The sequence below is a fragment of the Epargyreus clarus genome, unplaced genomic scaffold (assembly GCF_041222505.1).
Source record: "Epargyreus clarus isolate Ecla_fem2 unplaced genomic scaffold, WU_Ecla_fem_2.2 ptg000021l, whole genome shotgun sequence".
Taxonomy (NCBI): domain Eukaryota; kingdom Metazoa; phylum Arthropoda; class Insecta; order Lepidoptera; family Hesperiidae; genus Epargyreus; species Epargyreus clarus.
In genome coordinates, this window is record NW_027332228.1 from 8,866,121 (window position 1) to 8,886,262 (window position 20,142).

A 20,142-nucleotide genomic window follows, 5' to 3' on the forward strand; every position below is an offset into this window, starting at 1 on the left:
CCAGTCGCTCACTTAGTAATGTAGTCGAACAAGTTATTAAAACAGTATGTCATTATCAGTCGCAAAGTTTTTTTTATTCGATCGTTTTATAATTTCCCAAATCAAAATATACCGCTCTTGGTTTATTGATTTTATAGCGCCATCTATAGTTCTAATCATAAACAGTGACGTTTTAGTACTAATCGATAAGGTTCCATAGATGGCGTGTGTGTGTTCCATTGAGGTTAGTTTAATACGAAAAATATTGTTGTACTATAGATAGTACAAACAATTATAGTAGAATAGGAAGTTATGACACGCGCGAAAGAGAGTTCCGATAGTCGAACGAAATAATTCATAACATTTGAATGAGCCGCATTACATTGATAGTGTTAACTAATGTCAAGCGGCCGTGACAACGACAACAGAATCTTGTAGTGTAGAGTAGAGCCGCATACATACTCACACGCCGATTTCTAATTAAACAATTCATACTGTCAATTGAGTAGTTTAGTTGTGTTTTAATTGTGCGAAAAATGTTTTTCGTGATCACCCGTGTAGTGTAGCATGATAATAAATTAAAATGTGGATAAAAACTTTTTATACCCAAGCTTCCAGCGGTTGATTGTTGCGTGATTAATTATTCAATTAACCGGTTTTAAATGCGAGTTGTTTAATTCGTGATATCGCAGAAAAGACGCTCATTGTTTACAATGGCATTCTCGTTGAATAAATTGAAGAATATTTGGAATACGAACCGGGAGAACCAGTTGGCTGGTAGTGGAAGCTTAGATCCCGAGATAGGGTTCAAGTTGGCCTTGCATCCAGTTAGCAAAAATTTGTATGTAACTGTTATCGGCGCACGGCACCTCCCGTCCTTGTTTGGACTGAGTCGGGCCCACGGATACCTTGTTAAGGTAACTTCCTGCTACTTATTATTTTTAATATTATATTACATTTTTAACATAGCTTTTTATTTTGTGTACGTACCTGCAACATTAATTAACAGCCTTTCAGAATTTACGTCATTTGTCCTTAATTAAAAGTAATAAACATTTGCCTGCCAGTATTATACGTAGATTTGGAAGGATAACTATAATAATTATATAGGTATTATTGATAAACGAGCTTATTTATTTTGCTTATTGATAAAACTGCAACAAATCCGATTTATTTTTTATAGATAAGTATAGACAGGTAAGTCCATAATATTTGTCAATTTTTTGAATTCAATTATCTGTAACTATATGTAATTATCCATAACCTATGGCTATGGATAAAAATCTAACGCCCTGCGAATGAGATTTTTTTTATCGAAATCGGGAATACGAATGCATGATAACCGTATTTCGGTAAGTAAAGGTTTTGGTGGTGTCTAGTCTAATATCAATTATTGATATAACCGAAAGAACTAAAAAAGGTATCAACAAATAAAATAGGTCATTCGGTATGACCAGGCTGGGACTAAATGTCTAGGAAAACATAATACATTATTATTTTCAGCTGGTAACCTTAGACGCTATACAACAACGGCTATTTTACGACTGTAATTTCCGCCCGGTCCCAATATTTCGTCGAGAGTATGTAACCGTCGTGTACAAAAGCCCTAAATACGATGAATAGGTACTTTGTTAACTACTGCCTTAAAACTAGCGACATAGCCGACATACAGTAGGTAGCTTCCATTTCGGTTCAGTGTTTTTACATCCGTCTAATTGTTTCTCTAATTACCGGCGTGGTGAAACTTGTACCTACTACCTTCCGTTGCACACATACGTATAGGTACTGAATAAATCGTCAACAAAGGTATCTATGTCACTAAGTTACTGCAAACATCTAAACTTGAATATGTTTTCACAGAAAAAAGTATTTTTTACAATCATAGTAGTTTATGGGTAGTCATTTCCTATTTATAGCAGAGTTAAGTGTTCTTCTGGTTTGAAAGGTCTGATAAGGATGAGAACTTTATACGAGCCGACTCAATTTGGTCCTTAGGGAGGGCAACTCATTTGGTGAGTGCTGAGTAGACGTCGTCATGTAGAATTCCAATTTAGATAGGACAAGCAGTACCCGCGGCTTCGCCCGCTTTTTGTTCAATCATAATAAAATGTAGCCATCCTGAATAGTGTAGATTTCTGATTGTGTAAGAATTTTCATGATCGGTTCAGTATTTCCAAAGATTAGCCGTTATAAACAAACAATCAAAGTTGCAAACTTTGCCTCTTTATAATGTTAGTATAGATTAGAATCCTACCTGAGGACGGCGTGCGATATGGTTACAGATGTCAATGGACAACCGTGACCATTATCATTTCGGCCAATTTTTCGCTACTGAATACCAAAACAAACTTAACGCCTATTTATTACGTGCTTATAAGAATGACTGGTTATTAACTTTAGTAAGTGAATTTCATAAACAAAGTTTCTGAACGACTTAATGATATATTAACACGACAATGGTATATAAAAACTATCACACGAAACTTTTAGAACTCAAATTTTGGCTTGTTTAAAACACTTATAAGTATGTACAGTTATATGTCCATATTCATAATGACTTTAAGTACTAGCGTTAGCTATTTAAATATCACATACCTATAATTAATTCAGTGATGGTCAATAAAAAAATTAAAAATAAAATGTTCGCCGTGCGTGCTACCTTAAGGAATACCGTAGGCGTAGAAGGCGTCGTCACTTTCATATCGTTTGACTCTCACTTCCTGTTTGTGATCACCAGATAATCAGCAAACATGTTGCAGACATTTACAAGCCTGACGCCCCCTAACGCCACCGCTCTCATATCGTGTTGAGAATATAAAATTAGGACCACGTCGAAAGATTTTCTAAGGCCCAAGAATATCCATTACCTTACAGATATAATTAATATTAAGTCAGCGAGGTTACCTGATACCTGAAAGGAGTAAGCATTTTTCACTATTGTGGCGAAAAAGAATGTTCAAACATAACTTGGAGGACCACCACGATTCTGTTGATATTACTTGCTATGATGCAATACTTCGTGAAGAAGTATTACGTTAATGTTTTATTTCTCTTTTTTTCTGTTCTAAAGGAGTCTAAAAACTACAATAATTTTTCTTTTACTCAACCATACCAATACATGGGAATAATGTTGTTTGCGCTTTCAAATTAGTATTTACGAAACAAGTCACTGAGCTAAGAGTAGTATTTGTAAGTAAATAATATACTATACTAAGTAAATATAACATAAATAATCATAGAGTCGGTAAAAAGCTGGCGGACTTATTAATTAGTAAGAGTTCAGTGTGATTGTGCTCAAAACTTTAAATGGACTAATTTATATCTTAATGTCAGACTGTGAGAGTGACATTGGTAAACAGTATCTTGATCGTGTACAAATATTGGAATGGTTAGTAATAGGACGATTTGAGACATTCCTATTGGCGTTTTTCGTGCTCGTATCTGAACCTTCTAACGAGGTCCTATGTCAATACCTCAATACCGATACGGTTTAGAGTAGGTACTGCTTTGCTATAAATATTTGAGTTTCTTTTCTTTTCTGAAATGGGTACAAGATGAGCAGACTGGTAGTCTATATGAGACGAAGTCAATTATTAAGATGCATATTAAGGCAGTCAATTTCATGCACTGAATTTTTAATACAATTGTAGAGTTAATAACAAATTATTAAGAAATTATATATTTTTTAACCTCAATTTTAATATTTGTCATTGTTTTCTTAATTTTAACATGTTTATGTACATCTTAATAAGTTGTAGGTTATTCCATTAAATAAGTAGGCACTCAACTTTTTGCGTTTATATAGTACTTGTATTGCATTATGGCTGAGTCATTAGTAAATGTACTATATAAACTATAAGATACTATAATATTGGGTACTTAATATATTATCGATAGTATTCGTGAGTTTGATAGTCATATCAAGCAAAGTAAGCAAACAAAACTTTTTAAGGGCACAAAAACTTGAACACTTTCCGACTTTTGATTTACAAGAAGATAGAAATAATTGACAATGATTGATAATAATTGACAATATTTAGGAACTTTTCTGCCGTTCTTTCTTACTATGCTTTATAAATGATTAACTATGTTATTTAAAAACTGTGCCTGCGACTTCGTTCGCGTGGATTTACAATACAGTAATACCTCGGCCTTACACGATTGTTGGGACCGAGTGATAACCGCGTAAGTCGACTTCGCGTAAGTCGGGGTATGCATCGTACATACCATCGTATGGTATGATTTCGAATGTGTTGACTTCGTGCAACAAATAAAAATGTTTACATGAATAATTGTAGGGTTAGTAAGCTTATTTTTTATAATCGGGAATTGCGGCACAATCAAACCATAGGAGAATCGACGAGATTTGAAAATCGCGTAACTCCGAATTCGCGTAAATCGGGGTAGCGTAAGTCGGGGTATTACTGTATAATGATATCTTTATACAACGCCATCTAACGAGTACACGAAGCACACTCGTAAACGACGACTCGCGTGGTCCCTGGTTCGATCTCCGGTCAGACAGATATGTAACTGATGAATTTAGGTCTTTGTTTCTGGGTCTGGCTGTTTGTGTGTGTCCTTAGCACCCACGACACGGAATCCCAGTGTGGGGCTGTGAGTGTAGAAGGCGTTAAGCGTTACTTATCATTATTAAAAAAATACTGAAATTCTCTTTTCCGAACACACAAATAGACAGACAAAATTATAATATTGTTCTTCTGACATTTTTTTTCTAAATATATTTGATGTACCTACAGATACGCGAAACTTTATTCTTATTATATGCATAGAAGATACTCGTGGGTAATAGGATCATGTAATCACATTATGATCGTATGTAAAATAAGCAGTAATTAAGCAATTTATACGCGTACCACTTAGATTGTTAGATTGTAGGTCCATGACCCAATGAAACACAAAATTAGTGCTATTAAGGATAATTTTAAAACAAATTGAGAATTGATTACGGAATTTGGGTGAATCATTTTGTAGCGCTGTAACTAACCAGAGATCTCCTTCGGGCAATTATTCCAATTAACTTGGATTAGCAGGGTCTTGATACTACTGTGTAAAATAGAATTCCGAGACGTAACTCGGTTCAATAGATAAATGCTAAAATTTAGAGGTATTTCAATAACGGGCTAGAATATCTAAATTATTACTGACCCACACCTGGGCACGGGTATCCTCACAGTTATAATACAGGTACAGACCTGAGTCTCCTCTTGCATTGACAGAGATTTAGGTCAAGATGCAAGGTACAATATTGTACTTACACAGATCTATCTATAGACGTATTCGCTTTTAAGTAGCGTAGAGGAGTACCTACGCTCCATACATCCTTATGGTGTGGTACACCCGCGACTAGAAGTAGGTCATAAATAGTTGCAGCGGTCATACTGCATAACTTGGTTTAATTAAAGAAAATGATTGAACATATCGGTGTGAGAAAGCTATATTATCAACAATTTCCTTTTACAAGCTTCACCTGGCTTCACTAAGCCGCTACTTGTGGACGTAACAAATTGCCATTTCCGTAAAATCGCAAAGATACCACTATCTATAGAGATAAAGAATTATTTCTATGTCATGCATTGTTATTAATCATTTGAAATGAAATATCTATACTAATATTATAAAGAGCAAAACTTTGTTTGTTTGTTTGATTGTAATGGATAGGCTCAAAAACTACTGGACCGATTTTAAAAATTCTTTCACCATTTGAAAGCTACATTACCCACGAGTAACATAGGCTATATTTTATATGAAATATATTTGATAAATAGATTTTAGGCGGTACAAAGTTGGACGGGTCAGCTAGTTATCAATATAGTCTGGCCAGAAAAGAAACTATCTTCTTCATCGAGTTCGAAATATTAACCTTTTACTATGGTGTGTATGTGCGTGTAAACGTCTCTACAAAAACATTTATATTTGAATCGAGTAATTACGATTTTGGTTATTGTTAGAAATGAAAACACTTACTGAGATTTAAATTAAATTCTTGTAACCTTTAGAATATTAGTCTTGTTATCCACATTTATAAAATGTTAGCGAATACTTTGAATTGAAAGTAATTGTAACGTTATTTTTTAAATTGCTTCAAAATAGAATTTTGGGGCAGAGATTCGTTTGTATTTATCAGATTATAGCTTTAATCCTATATATAAAATTCACGTGTCACAATGTTAGTTACCGTACTCCCACTAAACGGCTTTTCACCAAAGTTTATATGCATATTCAGTAGCTCTGAGAATCAGCTACTATCTATTTTTCATACGCATAAGTGATAAGGGTTGTTCACCCTTAACATTTCTTTTATTTATATGGCAACACAACGTTTGCCGGGTTAGCTAGTATATTTATATATTAATGAGTTTACTCAAAGCGGTGGTTGACAGTTGGTGGAACCCTTCATGATTAGATTCCATGGGTACCACTACCATCTCTACATATATTTATTTTTAATAACTTCAGTTTTAAACATTTTTGTGTTTTGATTTGTATGGAAGAGAGTAAGAGGCATTCTAACTTAGTCCTCAGAGAAAGTAAGGGTGGCAACGCATCAGTGGACGATCTCATGTACGACTCTAATCCTATCTGAGCTTATTAAAGACTAGTTGAACCTCGCGGTTTCACTCGCGTAAAAAAAATAACGCGGGTGAAACCGCGGGGCACAGCTAGTTTTAAAATATAAGTAGCCTAAGTTACTCCGTATTACATCAACTATCTGCCAATAAAAGTCCCGTCAAAATCGGTTCAGCCATTTTAGAGATTAGCCAGAACAAACAGACAGACAGACAAAAATTGTAAAATATGTTATTTTGGTGCATGTAACGTATGCACCAAATGCATGTAGTAAGCGGTTATTTCAATATTAAAACAGACACTCCAATTTTATTTATATGTATAGATATGCATGAGCGGCAGCTGCCATTTATTATGAGGTAGACTGCATGCTCGTTTGGTACATCTACAACATACAAAAGAACCTAGTTAATGACCTGACATGCTAAGCTTCATAAAGTATACATAGATATTCGGAAAATGTATTCAATTAGGCTGTTATCGCACTCCTTATCAAAACTACGTTACTCATTGGTTTGCGGTCCGCCTTATCTCACGCTTATCACCCTGTCATGCATTCATAAGTTATCGAGTGATCTCTAAACTCTCGAGTTTTGATCAAAAAGTATATACACTTATGTTTTAGTGACTATCCACGCGTACACCAATGACAGCTGCAAATAAGTATGACAATGCATACATTTATTCACGTGGAGCATATTTTGTCGTCCAAAACGATACTGTAGAAGATAGTGAATATATCGCAACCACAACGCAATTGAAAGCGACACCGCTCATATGGGTCCGACCCAAAACTGATCTGTGGTCTGACCATTCTATAGTAAATATGTTTTAACTCCCCAAAGGAAAGAGGTTATTTATTTATTTTATTTGTTCATGCACACAAAAATACAATACAAAAGAGAGCTTATATCTAAAATTTAGTGCAAAGGCACTGCTTATTTATAAAGAAATTTCTTCCAGCAAACCTGAGACTGGAGATTGGTTATCTTTTCGTGGCGAATATGTTTTGCAGTCACCACAACGTTAACAAGAAGCTGCTGTAATAGTATTCACACGTAATCACTGCTTGTTGATTTTTTTCACTCGCGTGTGGTATAGTGGTACGTGTGATTGGACACACAGAATCCAGTATTCTTATCAATTCTAACGTTGTCTGATAGTATTTTACGCTAACTTCAATGTAGGTGTCTAATAAATATTACTTCATTACTAGTATTTGAATCTATACTTACATTTTAAGTAATTTGTATGTTAATGATTTTAAACATTGTAGCAAAACGTATTTGCACAAAACCAAAACATAAAAACCTGTTCATAAAATATTTATGTGTTTGTTGTACACAAACAAACACATAAATATTTTAGCTAATATAAACCTTCCTATTAGATACAGCTAAACTGCTTTTATTCTATATCATGGATTCTGATGATTAACTAAAAACCTAATAAGTAATAGACTATTTTTTTTAATTTTAAACATTTAAAAATTTCATACATTATGTTAAATTTATTTAATTCACAAATAAATATTTTTCTCTTCACCAGCAAGTTAGGAATTACTTGTAAGTTTATCAACACATTAGTTTGATTATTGTGGCGCTACTTGACTCTACCGACAGATTCGTGCGTTACCTACTTACAATAAGGTGTACTTTTTGGTTTACAAAACTTTTTTGTTTCTAAGTTAGTGTTTTAACAAGTTATAACGTATGTTAATCAATATGTGCTATTAGTACGAGTTTTTACGAAATGTATGTGCAAATACGTAAACAAATACAAAAACAGTCATTTTTGTAAAAACAAAAACTAAGGGTACTGTCCTATTTTAGCTTACCATACATCGTAATATAACAATTTATATCGAATTTCGATCTTAACATGGATAGATTGAATATTAATAACCGGCCTAAGTTAACAATAAGTAATAAACAAACCTTGTTACTCGTATAATGTTTCATTTGACCGCAAGCATTTGTGTTGGCTTTACAATGGTGGTTTCAGGTATCGGCAGTGACTCTATCACAGATATCCGAGACTCTACCATTGCTTCAAGAATTTATAAACAACCTTTAAACATAAATCAATGACTAATTGATTGATTGATTGAGTGATGATTGATTGGTTATATTAACTGTTTGTTTATACAACGTGACAATTTTATTAATCTTGTATTAACATACTAATAATTGCAACTAGCCTTTAATGAGGCGATGTACCTACCTATTTACATAAATAGTACATAGGTACGTATATCTGTTGTTATTGATATATTAATATTTCACTGAATAGGTAAGTATTGCTATATATTGAACTAAATATATATGTTCGATGTACGTATGTAAAATTCCAAGAAAAATACAGTTTTATATTTTGTGCAATAAAATCAGGAAAAATGTTTACAATTATTTACGAGATATTGTCTGACATACTTAGTTACTTAGAGAGACTACACGTGATTTACGTGACTCAAGTTAGCGTTAAAATTACGTTATACTGTTTTTATTTTTATAGCTTTTCTAAGTACCTATATTTTTATTGCTTAACGAACAACAAATTAGATTTGTGGCGAATGGAAATATACTCAATAATACAATATACACAATTACTTAACATTGAAAAAAATATGTAGGTATCGTTAGAATTTCGTACTTAAAAGATTATAATCTACCCGTATATTACTAGCTTTGAAGCTTAATTTTTGCTTAAATAGTTATGTGTATTTCCATTTTCAGATTAAAGTATTTCCCGGCGAAAGCAAATTCGAAACATCAATCCAGGAGAGTTCATGGCCAGTATGGAATGAAGACTTCAAATTTCAATTGAAACACAAGGAAGCGAAGAAATCTTCCGAAAAAGTAGACCTTCAAAGTCAACTTGCAGGACATTTCTTGTCGCTGACAATTTACGCCATATTAGAACAACGACAAGAGACAGACAAACGGAAAAGCCTTAAAACAGTAGACTCGAAAAAAGCGCCAAAATTAACAGAGGAACCAGAACAAAAACCAAAAGGAGGTTTTCTAGAAAAAACTTTCAGTAGCTTTAAGTCAACGAAGACAGAGGCGGCGGTGCAAAAGTCGTTATTGGAAAAACGCAGGACGGTAGGAGCTGCGACTTGGAATTTCGACTCGAAACTATTTCAAAATGATCTCAAGAATGGTTTGATCGGCACACCTGATATTTGGCGACCTATAAACGCTATTGCTAGCGGACTCTCCTCCACAGAATCACGGGTAAGTGATATTAATTAAGTTTGGTGGATGGCAACTATTTTGCGATAATTAACGTTCTTTAGATTAATTAGTGAAGCGTATTATCAGAGTCAAACGTGCCGCGAGGCTACGTCATTTATGGGTTGTTTCTAAAGTTTACGAACCAACAAGATCTTAACTCGCGAGATTATTGTTGTGCAGTCGTTAACAAAAAAATAATAGCTTCTTTTATATACCTACCTACCTACCTACACACTAATTTCATGCGATTACATCACCCATTAGCTAAGTTTTTTGGCAGGTATAGACAATGTCCCTTGATTTAGTACCGTGACCTTATCAAGTATGTAACTATGTAGTATGTACGTAAAGGGTTAAGTAACTATGTAGATATGCACTTTAGGTAATCACGAAATCGGTACATGATTTCTGTATTTAAAAAATCCTCACTTCTAGCGTATAGCCAGCAATTTATTTCATTGCTTCTTACAAGTTATTTAATAATAAAAATGTAAGGACAAATCCGAGAAAATATATTAGTTGAAAGTATGTCGTATTTATATTTGCTGATAGTGTTCTCATTTTTGTTTAGTTAGATAATGACAGCACAAAGGAACTGGCAGATAACAAAAACCAAAGTAAAAATAATGCTGATTGTGTTCGACACTATTCGGTGGACACGCGTGTGAAATTGTGTATAGGCGTCAATATTGAGTAAGCGAGAGCAAGTAGGAATGTTCCCATTTTAAATTATTTTCTTTACCAATTTACCAGACTGTAATATCAAATAGTAATAGGACCAAATATTTGATGTAACTAGAGATTTGATTAAAACAAAAAATCGAGTGCTTAAAAATGTAATCTATGTTGTAACTAGAAAATTATTGTGAAACCAAAAAACCCGATTGCCTAAAAATGTAATCAGTCTATGTCTATCACTCCCAAAATTTAGATGAACGCCAAAACGGCTGGACGGATTTTAACATAATACGACACATTCGAAAAACATTACCCTCTGCAGTCGGGTGAAAAACATGGAAATAGAAAATGACACACATCAATGTATATGCGTTATGACTTATGCCTAATATACTCACGAACAATTTTGAGTAAATGCAATGTCGTTCAATTCCACAACTTACTAGTATAGGCTCAAAAATTCCTTGTAAAAAAGCAATTGTAGATAATTGGAATCTGTTAATACATGAGTCATCATCAATGTTGGAGGGGAATTAAAATAGTCTTGATTCTTATTATGCAGACCAACAATAGAATGGTTATGACCTCGAGCGATCCCAGCACGGAGTATCTCGTATGCCACCTATTAGTGCGATGACGTAAGATGATAGCCTTGAGTCTTCTTTTTAAATTCGTATAATTTTGTCGCCATCAATCATAACATGTAATAGTTAATTGTATCAGGCGTTACTTTGCGGAAATCCATGCTATTAAGTTAAGATTAAAACTACTTCGCAACAATCCGCTACAAATATGTATGATGGTATATATTTTAAACCATGCAGTATGTACCACCCTCCCTCCCTCAAAGGATGCATGCAGATGCAAAAATTAAAAATATACACCACCATACATACCACCACCAACACGTGTTTCGCTCCAAAACGGAGCATCATCAGGGTAAGTTGACTCTACGACGGTTAATCGCTAAGTGACGCTGTCAACCTAATGCATGCCTTATATAATGGTATCCAACCCTCCCCTCCACAATGAAATGTAAACAACTGAATACATCATAACATCATAACATCAGCGTTGCCTTCAGAACAAACAATAATATTAAATCCATCTGTAACTGTAAAGAAAAAAGAGGTAGACATGAACAATCAGGCGTCTACAAAATTGTTTGTTCTGATTGCAATGGCGTTTACGTCGGTCAAACTGGGAGAAATTTTAATATTCGTTATCGCGAACATCTAGCCGCGTATACAAGTGGTCACGCAGACAAGTCAAATTTCGCTAAACATCTAATAGACGCGGGCCATAATGTGCCAAGTAACCATACGTATGAAATTTTACACACGGGTGACAAGGGCTGTAGACTTAATATATTAGAACAACGGGAGATTATTAAGCACAATAACAACAGTAGGATTACACTGCTGAATGAACAAATTAATGTGTCCAGCTCTCCTTTACTTCATATTTTTACCAACAATCAATAAACAGATGATTATTCGCAGATTTAATGCGAATAATTAATCTATAACCTTATTATCACACAACTGTCATCAGTTGTTTACATTTCATTGTGGAGGGGAGGGTTGGATACCATTATATAAGGCATGCATTAGGTTGACAGCGTCACTTAGCGATTAACCGTCGTAGAGTCAACTTACCCTGATGATGCTCCGTTTTGGAGCGAAACACGTGTTGGTGGTGGTATGTATGGTGGTGTATATTTTTAATTTTTGCATCTGCATGCATCCTTTGAGGGAGGGAGGGTGGTACATACTGCATGGTTTAAAATATATACCATCATACATATTTGTAGCGGATTGTTGCGAAGTAGTTTTAATCTTAACTTAATAACATGTAATGTCTGGTACGTAATAGATTGTCGGAAAATTTATTGATTCTGTAACAGTAGTGTGCGGTAGCTTTATTGAAGTTTATTTGTGTCTGTAATGAGTTCCCGTTATACTCATAACAACTTTTTTTTGTCAGCCCATGTACTGGTTACGGGTTACGGGTCTCCTCTCAAAATTAGATGGGTTTAGCTTTACAGCATAGAGCACGCTGATCAAGTGCGCATTGAAAGACTTCGACTATTTTTTTTATAAAGAACAAATGGTTCAGGCCTTCATTAGTTTTTCTCGCGATATTTTCCGTCACCATTAAATCAACTTTTAATAAATTGTAATATGAACGTAATTTCAAAAAATCGGATGTATGGGATTCGAGTCTCGAACCCTAACGTTGAGAGACCTATTTTTAAACGAAGGCGCTGTCACTACTCTGGCTAATCAATATAGGCTGTAACAACTTGTGTTCTTCCTTCCAATTAAGTAGTTGTTATCCCCCAGTAACATTGTTTTCAATCTTGTTCAAAGGAGGATATAACGATACAAATTTATTCGCAATATTTATTTTCTGGGTCGTCAAATAGATTAAGGTTAGTAATTAAAATTCTACTCACAACCTAGTTTTATCACTTAGTAGGTGTCGTAATTTTTCATAGTAATTGAGTGACTTTATCGAGGTAGACATTCCATAAATATAAATGCCATTGTTGCCTATGATTGTTGCATTTAAAAGGTTTATTGCGAATCGTAATAATAAAGCAAACAATTTAACTCGCGTTTCTGTCCATAATAGTAAAATGATGATTTGACATTTCGGCAGTGAAATTGCTTTAACGACATTTCATTTCGCCTTCGTCGTTAGATGTCAATTTAACAATTATATTCGGCGTCTTCTAATAAGAGGTACGGAGCGTTTGCCTTCTGCCTCCGCGCACAGACGCTGTATACCTTTTCAAAACTCGCGAGATCACAGTTTTGAGCAGATACGTAGCTATAAAGGAGCCCGCAAATTCGGCGGAATACAATTGTCAGTTAGATGGAAGGTAATCGATATAAGTTGCCGACCGTTTCAGTGCAAACAACAGAATATGCGCGCACGCCGCAGATTTTCCATTTATCTATATTTCATATATCTACGCCTGATGAGCTTCCGCGTCCCTTCATGGCGAAAGAGCTCCATGAGTTCTGAATCTAAGCTTTTACATTCTATACATATTTTTTTCAAAGGATTTTGATATTATTCAAACGTTAATGGACCTGGACATAATTATGCTATCTGTATCATACATTATATTGTCTGTCAGTATCTACATAGTATGTTCCACTGATGGATATAAACGTTTCACAACTAGAAAAGAATTGTAGTAAAAGACGACTTTGGTATTGATTAGGTACCATTACCTATGGGCTACTTGCCAATCCATCTGTCAGAACCTTTTAACCGTTTGAAATCCCCAATCTGCGGAGCGGAAACGTTCATACAAAACCTTTACTAGAGTAGGAATACTGTCAACTGACCAAGCCCAGTTACAATATATTATGTAGTAAATCTAGCGATATATTGAGGTATTTCATTTTTTTAGTGCGCTATATATATTGTTTTTGTTAGGCGCGCTAACACAGCATGTAATATACTGCCATAGAGCTTTCGCACTTAGGCTGACTGTCCACTGGCTATTATTGTTTGAAAATTTGTAGTAGATTTTACGATTAAGTGGTTGTTGATGATACTGGCGACATCTGTAAAGACGCCTTTACGATCGTCCGTTGCAAGATCTAATAATGAAAAAGAAATGTCGTTCGTCTGATGTTCAAGTAGCAATTTGGACCTACGAGCGTCTTAGCAATTGCCAAATAGATATGTTGCAGGATGGTAGCCTATCTAACTATCGCTCAGGCGACAGTAGTCAATGAGTAGACTGCTCTAGGGTATTTTTTCTGTCGCTGGTGCTTATATTTGGTAAACTTGTTTTCCCTAACTTATATTATTATTTGCATGTATTAAGCAAATAAACAATATTTTCGTATGTTTCAGAGGGAAAACAAAAAGGGTCAACTGGAAGTGACTCTGCTGTACACGGGGAGTGAAGATGGACTAAACGATACCGTTCAATTGACCGTGAACAGGTTACGGTGCAGCGTTCAAACTATGCAAGAACAGGAACAGTATAAAGGTATTTATTTTAAACGTTACACAGTACATTGGTTATTACTCCAAAAGGATAAAAAGAGGTTTTTATGCAGTGGTTATATGAATATTTAATGCGATGTCAAAGGATTCCGCGAAAGGATAAACTAAAATAAATACGATGACTAACTACGAGTATACAGGAAAATTACCGTGTTATAAAAACTTACTGCATGCATGTACTCGTATGTTCGCGACAAGGTTTACGATTTTAAAATTCAGTGTAGGTTATTGTATTAAAGGATGTGCCATGTGCATTGTGCATATATAATTATTTAATTAATTATAATATGATATCTCAAAACAAACACAAGCAAAGTAACACGTATTATAGAGGATGCAAAAAAGTAATTGGTTCGCCATCTTGGAGAGTTCGCTATATTAGATTTAGAATATGTCATTTAAGTATTCATGCATCATCCAAATTAAATGTGTACGAAAAATTTCAGCTGAGTCGGTTGGGGATAATAGATATAAGATTTGACCCTCACACATGAACAAATAAGACAGGTTAAATAAGACCTTGTTATAAGTTATTTATAAAAAAATAAAAATAAGAAACGACACCGATATGTTTACACTTAAGACAAATTGTTGTAAAATATAAGTAAAGGTACTTTACAACATACATAGATACACTTTCAATAGCGTAAAAGTCATGTTCACAGCATGTCGCTAAATTGCAAATAGTTATCGTCTTACAAGTTCCAAATTTCCAATATGTACGATATTACCGTCATATCACCGACCGTCAGGACAGGACGTCGTAAAATGTGACCTCAATATCGACTGGTACTTTGCTTAACACGGTATGGCGAAGGTATTCTCATACGACAGTGTTTCTTAAAGTGGGCGATGTACCCCTGTAATCCACCAAGGGTCTAAAGAGGCCGGCGAATGGTCCAGAGAAATTTAAAGGTTATTGAATTTAATCAAGGGATTATATTCTAGTGAACATTTTTTTGCCATTTTCAGGTACAGATTATTGTTATAGGATTTAGTTTTTATAATTATATTTTAGTTTTTTCGCCCCAAAGAACATAATGATAGTTTTAGGGGAAGCTATAAAATATTTAATTCTAAAAGTGAACGGAAGCAATAAGTTTGAGAACATCTGACATACGACAATATATTTAAATACCTAAGGTTTTTAAAGACCTTTGAAGTATCGTGCTCGTGGCATTGTACACGGTTATAATTATTATCATAATAACGACGGAATCTTGAACGGAAAATATCTTCTAAAGGTTTAACTTAATTAATTGCAGTTTTTGTTTGTTCTTTAAATTTTTGTGGCTAACAAGCAGAAATTTTCAAGGAAAACCCTTTAGAAGTAAAACATCTTTGAATACATCCAAAATAATGAGGAACTCTCAGATCTTCACTATTTTTACGTGATTAATTTGGGGTTAAATCTTATCCCTAAGAGATAAGGGTTGTTCACCCTTAACTTTTTTTTATATGGCCACACAACGTTTGCCGGGTCAGTTAGTAATTGTATATAGAAATGTGATTTCGACGACGTTCCATTGAAGTCAGTTAAAAAGATGAGTGAATCCTGCTAGATTACATCGTACTCGTTGAAGATTGCAATTTGCATACATTACGGTTAGTGAATTGCGCAGTGACTTGTTAGCGCTATTCAATGTATATGATTCGACGCGCAATCGCGACAACTCTCTCCTCTTCAATAGGCACAGAGCATTACGCTCGCCTGCTTTACAAATCACTGCTTTTGAGTTTTGAGCCTAGCTCGATACCTATACGACACCGTCATCTCTAAACAAAGGGCATTTAGGTTTAACCTTAGCACGTTTATTCAATTTGTTTTTATTTGAGTTTCGCTTTGACAGGAATTGGAACATGAAATACGTTTCCATATGTGTATCGAAACATATGTTTAGTTCAGTTTTAATAGTACAATTCCGTCCTTATATTCAACGAGGGCAGATTAATAACTAATAACAATACCCGCAGCCCCGACACACCGTGGAGTTTTAGCCGGCAGGAGTCCGGCATAGCCCCCCGCTGCCCCCGCGGCTGAGAGGAATCTATGCAGGGTTTAAAAAAGGGCCCTCCGTGCAGGCTGACTACTTTTAGACTAACCTGAATAAACTCGTGTAATATTTGATTGTGTTTCTTTATATATAATCACCATGAATTATCCTAGTTTGTATTTTTATAACCTTCCAGTTTAACAAATCAAATTAATTCAAAACGTTTTCTATTCCAGCTCCCCTATACTTAAAGGCGACGATTTTGGAAGCAAACAAGGCGGAATGCTATTGGAAGAGCGATAGATTTGTGCCAACAATTTCGGCTAGATGGGATCCCAAGTCGGCTACCGTGAAACTGACTGTCTTCAAGGCGAATATACACATTGTCAGCATATACATCAGTCTGGGATGTAAGACGAAAATGGCGAAGAAGGAAATTCTCGGTAAAGCTATTATAGACGAGAAATCCCCTTACGCCGAGAGTTGGAACGAATGTCTCCGGCAGCCGGGAATACCTAAGACATTTTGGGTAAACTTTGAATGACTTTACATGACATAAAACGACATAATTATTTAAATTGTAATGAACAAAATGTAGATAGGTATATCTATTTTCTTTATCTTTGTTACCGAATGGATACATGAATTACGCTACCCAACTTTTAAATTAATGAAACTACCCTTATGTTGAACCTTCGTCTTCATTAATCTTCCATGTTAAAAACGGTTTTACCTTTTAACGTTATATACTTTAGCTTATATATGCTTAAACAAAAATCAATTTCTTGAATAAAAAATCAGACGGTCAATATCATTCCAATACATGAAAAGACTAAAACTTTTTGTATTTGTTTCATTTTCATCATGTCATTCGATTTTAGGTTACTGAATGTAAGAATTTTAGTGTTACGATTTAAACCATTATGCCAAGTTTAGATACTCGCCGTGTACAGACGAATAAACGCGAGCACGAGTATGTAACCTAGTCGGATGTTACCGTATACACCCGAGTCTAGGTTGTTAAGCTTGAAAGACTTAGGCGATTGTAATCGTGAACGACGTTTACATACTCGTCATTGTTGGAAGAGTTACTCGGCGGATTATTCTAGAGTATCTAAATTAGGTATTACAGTATAAAACTTGACAATCCTAGGCATATCTAGAAATGTGTGCGTGAAATCTGTACATAAACACACACATCGCCTAACGTATCGAATAGTTATAGAAATGTGTTTAATTAAAATGGTTGTGTCTGTCACGAGTTTAATATAATTCTGAATGTAATGCCTTTGCCTTCTATTGGAATGTATTTTTTACAAACATTTGTGTTAGTTCGTTAAGAAATTCCGATTCTTTCGCGTAAATTACAGTGAAAATGGCCTTTCTTTGGCATGTATTATTTTGTCGTAGTTGGCGTTAATAATTTGATTTTTTTACAGATATTTATTTAATTATGTCTATTTATTAGCTTACTACGTACCTTTTTATGAGTTGTTTTTTTACTTTATTTCGTTTAACAGGAAATAGTGTACCTACCAACCAATATATAACTAACTGGTCACGCATTTATTTAAATTAATTACCTACTAATATTATTAATTTTATGTTAAACAAATGCTTTTAAGACTTTGGCTAAATTATTAAATAAGTCAAAGTTACTACGAAGGGCATTGGGATTTTTATTTGTAAATAACGATGACTAAAATATATTAATGATGTTAAATTTTGCACAATTGTTTATTTTTATGTCTATTACATATGTTACACATCATTAAAATATAATTGTATTATAATGATGTGATTAAATGTCACAAAATGATAAGTTTTCGTTGTATTTGATGTTCGCGTCCGTAATACATATCGTTTTAGACTTATATTAAGTTTTATTATTATTGAATTTGACTGGTTGTTTAAAGTATATTATAATTGATAAAATTGTTCAGCGTTCAACATTTATTGTTATCACAAGGCGAAAATTTCACAGGGTAATAAAATATAATAAGTAGCTATACCTAGTATGGGAAAGTAGTCTATGCTATGTTTAATACGAATACATTAGATTAATAATAAATTACATTATTTTTATATAAGTTTTGTTTTGTTAAGATATGATTTGGTATACATGTGCAGAATTTTATATCCAACGACTACGTTTGCAAATAAAATATTGCAACACCAAAATATTGAAACTGTATTATTGCGTTGGAGACTTGGCAAAGCAAGAATCTCTGGATTGAAAATTTTGTATGTAATTGTTTTAATGGACTAAAATATTTCGTGGAGTAAATTTAATGCCATCGTGAAATTTTTGCCTCAACTTTAGCAATGTATAAGGTTGTGAATTCTACCTTACTGATTGAATATCTTTGTATTTTTGTATCTGTATATTTATATGTGTAGGCACTAAGTAGAAATATGTTTAATAATGTATAACAAAAAGTATTCTTGCTGTATTTATTGGACAAAATATATTGAATACCTACTAAATAATTTTGCACAAATGAAAGCAGCTTTATTTTTTGAACCCTTTTTTTCATACTTAGTTTATACAAATGTTAGAAGCCCCCAGGGAACGTTGTCGGTCCTTAAAACTCAGATATACAATATTTAACAAGTGTAATAAAATCTTGCTGTGGGAACAACAGTAAATAACACAGGGTATAAATATAATGACTACCTATTACGTATTGCGTTACCTGATATTTATATTGTCTGCAGGACAACCAGTTTACATGTATTTTCTCGTAATTAAGTATTAAGCAAGCAGATAATATAAATTATATGTACCTATTATATTATACATAGATGAATACACGACGGTACCGTAATACCGTATTATCTTTGTATTATTCGCTCCTATCAATGGATAAATTAGAGTTTTTGTGTTAAAGGAGTAGCAAAGGAGCATGCAGTCCGCCTGATGGTAAGTAGCAACAAGAACATCACCAGGACATCAGCGCTGAACACCGTTGTTATTAGGCAGAATTATATTAGTTAACTCTGGAGTAGGCTTCTGCAGAGTCCCTACAGTTCTGGGATCAGAATAGGGCTACGGTATCCTCTGCTTGTCATAAGAGGCGACTAAAACGGGGCTTCCGGGGTTGCGGTGTGGCGAGCGTCAAGCTCACCTCGGTGGAGCCCGACGGGGCACCGCGCTAACTCCGGTTGCGTTCCGTTAGAGATCTCGGAATCCTCTACGCAGCGCCGAGGACGGCCACCGGGGGGTTTTAGTGCGGTAAGAGTCTCACATAACCCTGTGTCGCTCCCACGGCACCGGGTACCTTTTGAAGGTTTCCCCCTCGTTAACAAAAAAAAAGTCATCTGCAAAACCCTATATGTTTTCGATGCTTATAAAAACAATGGGATGTACAAAAAGATGATAAATATCTCAAAGTATAAACAAAAAGTAATAAACTATACCTACCTCTTCGACATATTTGCTAAATCTTTCCTAGTTTGTTTATTAGGAAAAATAAGGTAACTATTTGTTACAGTATTACATAACTTCTAATAACATAAGTCTTACAAGTGTTCTTCGTATTCCGGAGGTCTATTTATGCTCTCAAACTTTCTATGTTGGAATGAAACCTTTATTAGCGTTGGATGTGAAAAAACATTCAATATACATA

General features: G+C 34.4%; 1 protein-coding gene across 1 annotated transcript; it reads left to right on the forward strand.

Moving 5' to 3' along the window:
- Window positions 1-276: 276 nt before the first annotated feature.
- Window positions 277-19,019, forward strand: LOC140750590 (uncharacterized). Its single transcript, XM_073084237.1, has 4 exons — window positions 277-896; window positions 9,306-9,806; window positions 14,364-14,502; window positions 16,750-19,019. The coding sequence occupies exons 1-4, from the start codon at window positions 693-695 to the stop codon at window positions 17,055-17,057; spliced, it is 1,152 nt and encodes a 383-aa protein (XP_072940338.1). The 5' UTR covers window positions 277-692; the 3' UTR covers window positions 17,058-19,019.
- Window positions 19,020-20,142: the final 1,123 nt, after the last annotated feature.

Bases quoted from the DNA above. Each gene is read 5' to 3' on its own strand.
- LOC140750590 (XM_073084237.1), top strand. From the start codon at position 693: ATGGCATTCTCGTTGAATAAATTGAAGAATATTTGGAATACGAACCGG. The intron at 9,807-14,363 runs GTAAGTGATATT...CGTATGTTTCAG, and splicing joins TCTCCTCCACAGAATCACGG to AGGGAAAACAAAAAGGGTCA. The intron at 14,503-16,749 runs GTATTTATTTTA...TTTCTATTCCAG, and splicing joins AGAACAGGAACAGTATAAAG to CTCCCCTATACTTAAAGGCG.